Below are 12,991 nucleotides of genomic sequence, written 5' to 3' on the forward strand. Positions count from 1 at the left end.
TAGTAGAGACGGGGTTTCACCATGTTGACCAGGATGGTCTCGATCTCTTGACCTCGTGATCCACCCGCCTCGGCCTCCCAAAGTGCTGGGATTACAGGCCTTAACCAACCCCCGCCCCCCCGCCCGGCTGTGCACTTTAAAAAAAAAATTGCAGTATAATTTACTTAAGTGGGAAGAATTGGGGTTTGAGAAATTTCTTTGCCAACTTATTGGATGAGGAGAAGGGTTAAAAAAAGATAACTGATCAGAAGCAAGGTAAGGCATGGTTATTAAATATCAGAGACACACATTATATTGTATGAAAAAGGCAGTTCTTTTCTTGCAAGTAACTTGATGAATTAAAAAGGAAAAATGAATTCTTCCCACTATCCAGTAAAACTATGACCTTGGAAGGAAGAAATGAGAGAAAAGTGAAAATAGTAAAAGAAAAAATAAAAAAGGCTTCTAAAGTAAAAGAAAGCCAAATGAGGAGGAAGGTCATCACAATCAATATGAGAAACCAGGATTTGTTAAATAAGAATACACAGTATAGGCAGATATTAGCACAGTCTTGTGTGAAATTATAAAAGAATAGAACACTACTCATTATATTTTCAAAAGGAAAAATAGGAAGGATATATAAGAAATGTACGAAATTGGCAACTATAGGAAGTTGGGTGGGAATGGGACAAAAACCATAGGGAATGAAATGAAAATGTATAGTTTTGATTTTGAGCCATGTTAATGATTTATATGTTCAAATTATAAATTGATGATAGGAAAGAAATTAAAACAGAATATAAATAGAATGATCCTAACTCTGTATCTACTGATACACACACACACACAACTAATTTGTGAATTTGTGAACATTGTACTCATCTACCCTCAGTGGGATCTATTTAAAGACAAAAAGAATGGTAAAAAAAAATCTTGCGCTTTACTTGGTAGATTTGTTGCCTACAATGGTCTTGGTGGAGTAATTCCAAAACTATTTTGTACTAGGATACTATTTTGTAACTGGGAAACAGAGTTTTCACCATGGGAGAAAGAAAACACAAATAAGGAACGGGAGATGGAGAGAAAGAACTCGGGGATGTTAGACTGGAATTGAAAGTATTAGCATGACATTGTGATTTAAATGAATAAATATTTTTAAAATACGCTCACAGTTGACCCTTGAATACAGGGCCAACTGTGTGAGCGTATTTTAAAAATATTCACATATAACTTTTTTTGAGACAAAGGATATTATATATATATATATATATATATATATATATACACACGCATACACACACACACATATATATACATATATATCCTTGTTTGCTCACTGAAAAGTTTAGAAACAATGAGAAGTCAATAGCAATGAGCACAATTATTTGTTATCTGCTATCTAAATACCATTCCTTGACTAAAAAGAATCAGGACTCCACGGAGAAATAACTGATTCCAAGTATGGGGAAAGGGAAAATACAATGTAAACATAGATACCTTCTTGTTCCATAAAATACAAAAGAGCTTAAAAACAATGAGAATATATTAAAAGGATACAGAATCCACTCTGAAGGGGTTCCCACTGGCCAAACTGGATGGTAATGAAACATACTACACTGAATCCATTGTAATGTTCTTTAAAAAAAAAAAAGGGAGAAGAGTAGGGAAGAGAAGGGCAAGCTCTTCTTTATTCAGGAATGCCTCTACCCAATGCAGAAGAATTAGAAAATGAGAAAATCACAGTTTTGTAACCACTGGCATATTTGATTCAGACAAGGTTTATCAATGCTGCTCAATCCATTAAGTAAAGGGTCATTAGTGAACAAGATCTTCAGGCTCAAAACATCCCACAGGTTACTTATTAATTATAAAGCGACAAAAATAGAGAAATCTATAAATTCACCTACACCAAGTAACTAAATTTATATCTTGAACCAAGGAATCAAACTCCTAACAGGGCAAACTGATATTATGTCCCTCTTACAAGAAGAAGGTTGGCAGTATCAGCTATGCAGGGTTCTTGCAAAAGATTTTTAACCTGAACTGAACCATGAGGAAATGATCAAACAATTTGTAGAACTGCAGAACATTCTAGAAAACAGCAGGTGGATTCATCAAAATGTCAATGCCATAAAATATACCCCTTAAAAACTCCTTAAAGAAAAAACAGGTGGCAAGCAGGGTAATGGTTCTAGATTAAAAGAGACTAGAGACCAAATCCAATGTGTGATCTGTGATAGATTCTGTGGCAGAGAGAACAAAGTGACTGGGGAAATCTGAACAGGGACTAGATAATTTTAATGTAATAATGGTCTTGTGTGTGGCCAGGAAAATGTCTTTATTCTTAGGAGTTACCTGCTGAAGTATTCATCATAATGCAATGTGCTTTCATGTGGTTTAGGGAAGAAAAAAGATGAGTATGTGTGTATACATTATTTAGAGAGAGAGAGAGAGAGAGAAAATGGGGAGAATGTTAACAATTAATGGATCTAGGTAAAGTAAATTCAAGTATTCATTGTATTCTCCTTTCAAGCTGCCTGTGGTTTTGACATTTTCAGAAATAAAGGTTGAGGGAAAAATAGACTAGAACCTTCTAAAAGACAAAGATGAACCAAACACAGTGCCTGGTATAAAAGTAGATACTCAATTTTAAAGTCATTTTTAAATGCTCATTTTTCTACCAAATGTCTTACGGGTTAGCTACAGAAATACAATTTCTTGATTAAACATAATATATAAAATATAGAAAACTGTGTAAAACAATAATGTCCTTTCTATGTTAGAAGACCCAGCAAAATTTGAGATTATAATCATTGTCAGTTTCACCAAGATTACTAGATGGTGGGATCTTGCTGTCACGGTGTTCTTCAGTTTCACCTTGGAGATGACTGAGTACATCCTGAATTAATCCTTCCTAAATAGCAGGTTTTTCAGTATTCCGTAATATGTGGAGGATTTACAAAGGTTATTGTTAGTAGTAGCCAGAGAAATAACCCCCACCACTAGGTAGTGCTGTTTTAATAAAAGTGATTGATAAATAGAGACAGCTAAATAGGTAGAAAACACTTCCTACTTAAGAATGTTCATATATATTATTTTATTTTATTTTAGTCATCTTGTAAAGTAAGCAGTTTGATTAAAGCACTTGTATGTAAGGTTATCCTGTAGCCTTAACTGGGCATTGTGCTCGCCAATCTGGCTCAGAGATGGAGAGATTTGCTTCAGGAAAGGGAAATAAACAGCAACTAACAATTATGTGATTACTAACAAAACTAAAGAAGACAGGCCTCTTCACAACGAATTTTGCTCACAAAATACGTACGCACAAGGAAAAGTGAAATTCAATGTTATTTAAGTTAATCTCTACTTGAATCTTTTAAAAGATAAAACCATTTGAGCAGTAATTTAGTACTAAATTAACTTGGTTTTTTTCTCCCTATCTTTGAAGTTTTCATTGTTTAAATAGGGTTTCTGCAAGAAAAATGAAGCAATGCTCCTTTTATATTCAAAAGAAGAAATCAAGGGGATGACTTGTAACATCCAGGAGGCTGGATTTATACAGGCATATTCAGCAAAGAATCTAATAAATACATACCACGTTTTGACATACAACCTATTCCCCAAAACTGTCCCAAAATACTTCAAGATCATCAAGTTTTTAAATCACTGTATTATCATGCCACATAACCTTTTACTACTAGAAAGAACTGAACTCTGAAGGGAACGGTGCCAGGCAAAGAAAAAAGGAAGGAAAGAATTCTGGCAGATATTGCTCCCAGGTAAAGGCTTTGAAAAGATCCTTATGACAACAAATTTAGCAGGTAGACTAAAAAACAAAGGTTTTTTGTTTCTTGAGCCAGTGATAATCCACCTTCTATGTTATCTACCAAAATGCAAAATGCAACCAAATTCCTAGGCCTGCCCGGATACTGGCCTGGCAGTGACTGCTGGTGGTAACTGGGTTTAGTTAGGCAGCACTGCTGCCAAAGTCAAACATGTTGAAAACACTAACTAGTAAAGGCCTGGATTTTAGAACACTTCCCTTTAATTTCTCTGGGTAGATTTTCTAGGATTTTTTTTTTTTTCTGGTAACTACATGCAGCAGACACGAGCGCCAATTACTCCTCTAAGGTGGTATCGCTTGGATCATCTTCAGAGGAGCCAATATTATTCACCCCAAATCAGCAGCACCACCTGAGGCCCTCTGACTTTGACCCTTAAAAAGTCTTCCTATTTCTAAAGGACTTCACTTTTTGTCTGAAAGTCTTACTTTGACAGCTTGTAATTTGTTTAGTCAATTATACCATTTTCATGCTGTAGTAAATCCCCATATTCAAACTACCAAATGGAGACAATACATTTTCAACAATCTAAAGTTTTAAATCTCCATTAAAATCATGGCCATAATATCAACACATTTTGGTTTAGCATAAAGAAACATAATCATGTATACACCTGTGAAGTCAAAAAAGAAATGTCTGGGTTGAAGTATGTTTTAGGTAAATATACGTTAGTTAAAATGAAAAATGTAAAAAGAAGGTGTTTATTCTCAATGTAGGCAAGGAGAAATCAGCCATCCTACACCTACAAACCAAGACAGACAGTTAAGGGAAAAAAGATAAAGAGTATTTTATGCAATGGTAACCAGCTGAAGGCTGATAGGCAGAACCACTTTTCTTCCTCAGTTTCACTGGAGAATCATCAGTCTTCCAGTCCCATCAGGATTAGGCTGAAAAGTAACAAGAAATGAGGGCAATTAGAAAGGGAGTGAGAGAGCAATTGAGGAAGGAACAACCTAAAGACAAAACAGTGTGGAGTTTGATGCAAAAAGTAAGAATTTAAGATTAGGTTTCTGAATGGGTCATGTTATGGTCCTGTCCTGAAAAGAATCAGAATTGCAGTAGCTAGCAGAGGACTAAAGTAAGGGGAAGTGGCTAGGAGCCTCCTGTTAGCAAACACGGTTTGGAGAGGACACTGATGTTTCCAAGAGAATATTCCATAGAAACAATCAGTTCCATTTTATTTCATTGCAAGCATGAAAGCAAAGGAGGGGAAAAAAGACTCCAAATTTAAGAGCCTTGAAGACCAGGATGTCAATGGTGTCATTTGGAATAATGGAGACTCTGAGAAAAGTTGATACTTACTGAAGAAAGAGAAAAGGGAAATTTTTTAAATGTTAACTTTTAGGTTAATCCCAGCCAAGTGGAGATATGGCACAGACAATGGGAGACAGGGGACCAGAGAACCCTTTGTTTTCAGGCAGATTCTTCCCACCTCCTCTAGGAACCGCATAACTTAATTCTAACTAGACACTGGACTGGACAGCCGACAAGGAATCAGAGCACCTTCCCAAGGAAGTCTGCCAAGAGCAAGATACTTATTCTAGGCATTTTTAAAAGCCTATGCCACTGGAATATCAACTTCAAGCACTGAGTAGCATTTAAATATATATCACAGCACTTTCATTTCAAGCCTATTTAACATTTCTGAAATACCTAGATCAAAATGTTGGGTCAAATGCCTATATTCCAGTAAAACATCTACTAAAAGAAAAAATTTCTCCCACCTTATCTCCCTTAAGATAATCACCTCATTCAAGACACCTGTCAGTCATAACAGGTTTTCTCAGTACTGGCTTTTTCGCAACCTTAATGCCAAGTGTCTTTTGAGTAATAATAAAAGCCACACATCATTTGAGCTGTGCATGTGTATAAATACCTACATCGCCCTTTTTTCTAACACTAGTTCAAGGCCAACTGCACCAAAGCTTTTGAGCACCAGCACTGGAAGATCTTCAAAGAGAAACTGCCCATTAACCACAACAGCAGCTGCTGGCTAGAGCCTGCAATTTAAATCTCTGAAAAAGAAACTGTGGCTTCTGAAATTTAAACAAGGAGGTGCCACTTGTAATTACAAACATTCCAGCGGGTTCTTTCCTTCATTGATGGTTTCCAAACTAAGGCTTTTTATTTGATTTTGGTGGTGCTCCCCAAACCGTGAATGTACGCACTCCTCTGTGCTTTTCTTGTGCCCTGGTCAACTCAGAGAAGGCGGTGCAGGGGGCAGGTTTTCATCTGGCCAGGGTCATTCGGACCCCTCAAAATCATCTCATGCATAATTACCTGTTTGTCTGGAAACAAAAAACCAAATGTTAAACGGTTCCGATTTATAGTCCACATTTAATGACTTTTGAGAAAGAACCTATTAAAAAAAAAAAACTCACATTTCATGAAACTTGGAAAATGAAACCAACCTATTTTCAGAAAAACCAAAGATGTTTAGAAATTAACACTGAAGTATTCCAACATTTCTAGCTGAAATTAAAAACCTGCATTTTAAATCAATGGAGCAAATATTTAAAAGTAAAGATAGTAACCTTTTCTCTCCCTATCATCCTTCCCCACCATCCCACAAAAATAAGGCCCAAATACTTACAGCTTGATGTATGAGTTTCCCACACCAAAGAAGGCATTTTGTGATCACTTCGGTTACCCAATAGCAGGCTGAAATTAGCACTTAGCCAGTTCGAAATGGGAAAGACGTTTTTATTTTAAGCAATATATTCACAAAATGCAAAGGTATTTATACTATGGAGGCCTTTAAAGATAAATATGCGAATGGGGTATCTCACAGTCATCAAACTAACATCAGTCTTACCCACAAAAGTCCTCACATGGAGGGTATTCATTATGGGAACAAATGGAAATGGCCAATCTTGCCAAGGGTGCTTTCCAGTGCACACCACAGTTGAGGGACTAGCTACAATTACTGCATATTTACACAACTGTATTTACACAACAATAAAACTCATCTGATCCAAACAAAATCTTGCTAAAAATAAACCAAACCAAGCAAAAATCGTGCTCTAGCTTCCCTGGTCTCCGCCTTTGCTTTCACCAACTGCAACAAGGCTTCATTCTCTCTTCCTCAGTAAAGCTAAGGCAAAAATTCAGTACATCCAGGTGAGAATACTGTGCGTACACTCAGATAATAATACTGGGATGAGGAGTGGAAAAAGAGGGCTGTATCTTAGAAATCATTCTAGAAGTAATTACGGAAGAAATGATAGAATGTCCGGGATTTATTTAAAATAATCTGAGAAGAGGAGGAAGCACAGAGGGGATAGAGTGACCAGGGGTGGATAATTACTGAAACTGAGTTATTTGCATACATGGTTAAATATGGTATTCTTTCCACTTTTGTATGTATATATTTGAAATTTTCCTTAATAAAATGGAAAAAAAGAAAAATCTGATCAATGTAAAAAAAAAGTCATCCTTCCAAAATAAAACATTTTTTTCTTTAAAAAACAACAACAAAAAATGCTCAGCTTTTTCTTGGCTTAATGAAAAGAGGCAAGTGCCCGGTAAGAAAATCAAGCTATGTTCTTGCTCTTGACTTAAGAACACTTCGTTTTTTCCTTAGTTATACAGAACCAGTTCTACTGCTAATATTAATCTTTGAAAAGACAAATAAAAAACCGTAAAAATCTAAACCTGAGCCTTCTGAAGCCTGGTTTTTGCATATCAGACTTATTCCAGTGAAACAAATCCAGATTTCTCCCCTATGAAGGTGCTTTGGATGACATTTCTGTTGCAGCTGCCAAATAAAGTCCAGAGGTTTCAGGATCATTTGTCAACACCAAAGACAACATTACCAAGAACTGGTCCTTTCTTCCCAGAGGTCACTCCTGTGATCCATGGGTTTATTACCTAGAGCAACAATTAATCTTGCTGCCTTCAAAATACAAAATATTTTTAGCCAAGATAGTGTCTATCCATGATCCATATCTCTGATGAGGCATCCCTGCCAGGAGGCAGAACAGAAGGTTCTGGACATCAAGGGACCTGTCCCCGTCCAGGATCCGTTGTTAACCTAGCCTCAGTTCAACTACGGAGTAAGATTCTTTCCTCCCTGGCCTTGGCTACTTCACTTCAAAATAGCATTTCACCAGATGATTTCTAATATCTTTCCTCTCTCAAAAATTCCATGATTATAAGAATCTCTAATTCCTGAAAAGGTAATATTTTTGAAAACAGCTTTAGTGCCAAAATGTTATATTTCTATTAAATACTTTAAAATGTGAATATGAATACTGTATTGTGAGCAAGTTTTTGTATAATTTGCATATATATGTATACATAAGTATGTATATGTATGTATTTGTATCAGTACTTATATATACACACAAACACACACACACTGATACCATTAGGTACTTATATGGGACTAATTGCTTCCAACTCAAAGCAGCAAATTTTCAATTCTGCAACAGATGTCGCTGTGTGATTTCTCCTTTCTGTGCTGGATTTTCAGTTAAAAATGCCCAGCATAATGGTCAGTACTATTCTTCCCAAGAAAGACATACAGCAGTTGAATCCTTTGGATTTATTTTGAATTTTCTTCATCTGCTGGCAAATTTACATTTAAATTATAACACTGATTAGTTTGGCCCAATTTAAGAGATTCCCCACATTAAAATGCACCTTTTGTTAAAAATATATATACATCCACGTGCACGCACACACACACACACACACACACCTGCAAACACAATCATTTTTTGAAATATAAATTCTGAGTGAATTTATATTTCAATTAGACATTAAAATGTCACATACAGAAACCCCAAGAGAATGAGACAGTTTATATTCATAGCAATCTTATCAATTTTTAAAGCCTAAAAAATAATTTTGCAATATAGGCCAAGGAATAATGAAAATTCACTTAGGTATGAGACTAAAATGTACCAGGTGTGGGAAAAAAGTCACTAAAAACTCCAAGAGCACCATCAATAAGAATAAAATTTTTGGATTTTGGTTTTCGCAACATTTCTTTCAAAATAAATAGTAAGACTAATGTTATAATTGCAAGACATCTTACCAATCTGACATTCACTCTCAACTACTTCTTGACACATGTCATAGAAAAGTGACATCTCTTTCCCTTCAACCAATATATCTTCCAGTGACATCAACCTCAACAGGTAGCTAGCATTGTCTTAATTCAGAGCTGAGAGCAAGGATTTCACAATTTCTCTTTGACACCCAGGAACCCGTTACCTTCTGGGATTTTAGAGACTGTGGAGAGAGATGAGCAGGCAGTGAGCTGGGGACCAACTCCGATAAGAATATGAAGTCAGGAAGTGAGAGGAAAGTGTCCTGCCTATTGGCGTCTTCCCTGTCCCACTCCCCTTTACCAGGAGGGCCATTGGGGAAAACTGGATAAAGCATGTACAACATCCATATGAATAAAGCTCTTTGTTCCGGAGAACTGCCTGCTCTTTTATTCCCCCCTTTTTCCGTATTTGTTCATTTCAAAAGATTGCTCAATGGGTCTCTTGTTCCTCCAAAATGTCCCAGGCAAATAATGCAAGCTTGTCTCGTCACACAAGTCACTAAATGAAGCCTTGTGCGTCTCCAGTGACACACTGTAAATATAAAGTGGCATTAATGAGGGATATTTTATCAAATCTATCACAGACAAGTGCAAGTCCCTCCTGCGGCTATTCAATTTGATGCAGGGAAAGGCAACAATAGCAGGGCGGCACTTTTGCAAAGTCCTATCCCGGGTTTGCAAGATCCAACAAGCCACGGCAAGCAAAACTCAGCCAGGCTCCTTCCCATCACCACCATAAACCCACCACCCATCAGCCATCTTCTCTAATCCTGAAAATGATAAGGGGGGGTGATCAGCTACTGGTTTACTCGGCATCGAAAACATCATGCATGCACCTTGAACGTAATAGGCGTGATTAACACTGTGGATTGAGCTTAAGCAATCCCATTTTGCTGCATTTCATTAACATCCATTTCATCCAAACATCACAGGAGAAATGAGAGAAGATTTTCTGTGGGGATGGATGGCTTCGGTTACAAGGGAAAACAGAGCCAGGACCCACCCACGATGGTCTTAATTCGCTTTCCCAGCAAGGATGCAAATGAAACAAGCCTAATGAAGTCAGATGCACCAACAGGTTTCTTTAATCCTGGGAGTGGGAACTGGAGGCCTCCGAGAAAGCTTAAACTAAGAGAACTGAGGAGGAAAAGTCCCTTGGTGCCCACCTGAAATCTACCCCTGGAGTGTGGGACCCCGGTATGAGCCAAGACCTCCTCTCAAACTCACTATGAATATATATACATATATATGCATTAAAAGAAAAAAATTAAGAAAGCCATCTCACCCCCTGACTACAAATCAAACCCAATTACTTTCTAATTTGAACACAATCTGATAACCAGCATACAAACAGTGATGTACACAAGAGCAAGAAGCTGCTTCCATGGTAACTGGCAACAGAATTTTCATGTAGCTTTGACATGCACGGTTGAGTTCCAGACCGCTCCTAAGTCAGCATATATCCATCGCAGGGAAGGCAACTTCTCACCGAGAGATAGTTACAAATATAGTACCGTTGCTACTACCCGGTGCCTTCAATGAGCAGTCGTGACAGGGGAGGCATAATCTAATCCTACTCTGCTGCCAAGCGTCATTGCAGGACTCCCATTTTTAGTCAAAAGGCAATATCCCGGACCATAGCTTTCCCCTCCTTTTTTTGCAGCCAATACAAGCCTATTGTTGCCTCTATTATGCGCCAGTTACCGAGCCTTTACTCACGCTCACGTTTAACTGACACTGGCGCTTTTTACAATGCAGCAGCACGAGGGATCTCTTTCAGAAACATTTTATTGAACCCAAACAGTCAGAGGCATCACCCGAAATGAAGTTGTAACCACACCGGCATCGGCTGAACCCAATTATCTCGTAACTCATAAATTAAGAATTCACGGAGGAAAAACACATAAACAACATCCGGAGACAGTGGCATGGAAGAAAAAATCCTCAGCGCTGGAACTGACGCTGCTGCCAGACTCCCCCCAATAGGTTCCCCAAGTCGAGCCCCTTTGCAAGCCTGTTTTGGGGGCAAGCAGGCAACCCGGCGTCCCTCAAATATCTAGCTAGCACCCCACACATCCCCCGTCTCCTACAGCGTGTCTCCTGCGGTGTTTACATAACTGTGTGTCCTCTAGCGTGTAAACAAAAGGCACAGCCCAAGCGGAGAGCCGCCCCCGAAGCAGCACGGTGGCCCCAACGCTGTGCCGGCCCAGGCCTGGGGCTCCGCAGGTGGGGGCTGAGCTCTCGGCGTCCTCCGCCACTTGTTGCTCCCGGGTCCTGCAGCTCTGGAGCTGCAAGGAGGGGGCTTTGCAGGCGCAGAGTCCTGCTGCATCCCCTCCTGCATCGCCGCCCGCCCCCGGCGGCCCGGTGCTACTCGGTGCCGGCGTCCTACTGTAGCCGGGAGCAGGCGGCCAGGGGCACGGAGACGCCGCGCTACTGCTGAAGGCGGCGAGGTGGCGGGAAGGGAGGCAGGGTGCAGCACGGCCGGCCTCTCCGCTGGGGAAGAGCTCCGGCTCCCTTTTGTTAGCAAAAGCAAACACTGCCCTCTTCTTTCCCGACCGCGCCAACGCGCCCGGCACACGGACAGCCACACTTCGTGCTCCAGCCGAGTGCTCGGCTTCTTCAGGGAAGGCTCCGGCGTGCAGAGCCGCCCCTGGGCAAATTCCCAAGACCGCTCTTCACTCGGGGCGCGCGGAGGCCCGCAGGGTGTTCGCCTGGCCGCAGAGGCCGCGAACGCCCCCTCCACCACCCTCGGGCCGCTGAAAGAACGGGCAGCCGGGAAATCCCGTGTCCCCACTCGTGGCAGAGGACGCTGTGGGGTGGGCAGGCTGCGGGCTCCCCGGCGCCTTCCCGCAGAGGCGGCGACAGCGGCCGCCCGCACCGCGGGGCTGGGCCGGGGAACTTTCCCTGCCTGGAGCCGGGCCAAGGAGACCTGCAGCGGAGCCGAGGGGGCGGAGGGCTGCGTTCCGCCGGAGGGAAACACGAGAGGCGTGCAGTTCGGGAACAGGGGAGAAAGGCAAGAGCGCGTGGGGGGAAGAGGCAGGAGAGATCAGACAAGTCTGGGGATGTCCTGGGGACCGAGGAGGAATCACGCCGCGGGCGGCTGGGAGTCAGCCACGGGGAGGCTTCGGGGATGGAGAACTGGGGGGGCCCGCTGGAGAGGTGGGGGCGAATGGGTAGCCCTGAGAGGCAGGACGACCGGCAAGTTACGGGGACAACGGCGAGTTTAGGAGGGTCCGGAAGGGTTGAGGGTGTCTTCGATCCATCCCCTTCCCCCATGCTGTGTAGCCTCCGGGCCCCCCATTCTCACTCCACTCCGCACCCCGCGCCAAGCCGGGGAGAGAAGGTGTGGGTGCAGCCATCCCTGGGGACTCACACCCAGCCGGGCAGCGGAGAAGAGGCTCACAGATTCCCTCAGCCCCTTCCCTCTCGGCCCTGAGTTTCCTCTCCACACTCCCTCCGCTTCGGATTTAGGAAGTGGGGGGAGGTTGTCATGGAAACGTTTCCCCCCTCTGTGGCTACGGCTATTGGGGTGCCTTGGGAGATTTAGGGGCCATCTGGCCGGTGCCCACACCTACCTGTTGGGATCAGTGCCGCGGCGGAGAAGAGCAACAGCAGAAGCCGGAACCGGAGCCCGGGAGGCGCCGCCACCGCCGCTGCCGCCGCACACTGGGATCCGCTCGGCAGCACAGCACTCGCCATGTCGGGCACCTGCCTCAGACTGGCGGCGTTGGCTGCCTCCGGTGCCCAAGCGGACAGCTAATGATATGCTAATGACATGCGCTGGAGGCGGAGTCCGGGCAGACCAATCACAGCGCCACGAGCCCAACCCGGCTCTCTGAGGGACTCGCCCCCCTCCCCCACTCCGCCCCCTGGCGCTGGCGTGCGACGGCGCGCCCGCGCCACTTAGGGGCGGGGCCAAGGGGAGGGGCGTATGCAAATATGTTTATGTTAAAATTCGGTTTTGCTTCCCCCGAATCAGGGAAAATGTTCTCCTGGGCGCCTGGCGTGCGGGGACTCAGGCTCCAGGGGGCGGGTCTAGCTTCCTGTACACCTTTATTAGGAATGTTTATAGCACTTGCTGTATCAGACCGACGACTAGAGAATCTCCCTTAGA

General features: G+C 42.2%; 1 protein-coding gene across 7 annotated transcripts in view; it reads right to left on the reverse strand.

Moving 5' to 3' along the window:
• CADM1 (cell adhesion molecule 1) overlaps window positions 1–12,700 on the reverse strand; it is a 328,941-nt gene extending 316,241 nt beyond the window's left edge. For all 7 annotated transcript variants that reach the window (XM_017523329.2, XM_017523328.2, XM_017523325.2 and 4 more), the window contains exon 1: window positions 12,453–12,700. In XM_017523329.2, coding sequence (XP_017378818.1) covers window positions 12,453–12,576 — 124 coding nt within the window. In that variant the 5' untranslated portion in view covers window positions 12,577–12,700. The remainder of the gene's footprint in view (window positions 1–12,452) is intronic.
• Between the last annotated feature and the right edge of the window lie 291 nt (window positions 12,701–12,991).

This window comes from Cebus imitator, unplaced genomic scaffold (assembly GCF_001604975.1).
Source record: "Cebus imitator isolate Cc_AM_T3 unplaced genomic scaffold, Cebus_imitator-1.0 Scaffold28, whole genome shotgun sequence".
NCBI lineage: Eukaryota > Metazoa > Chordata > Mammalia > Primates > Cebidae > Cebus > Cebus imitator.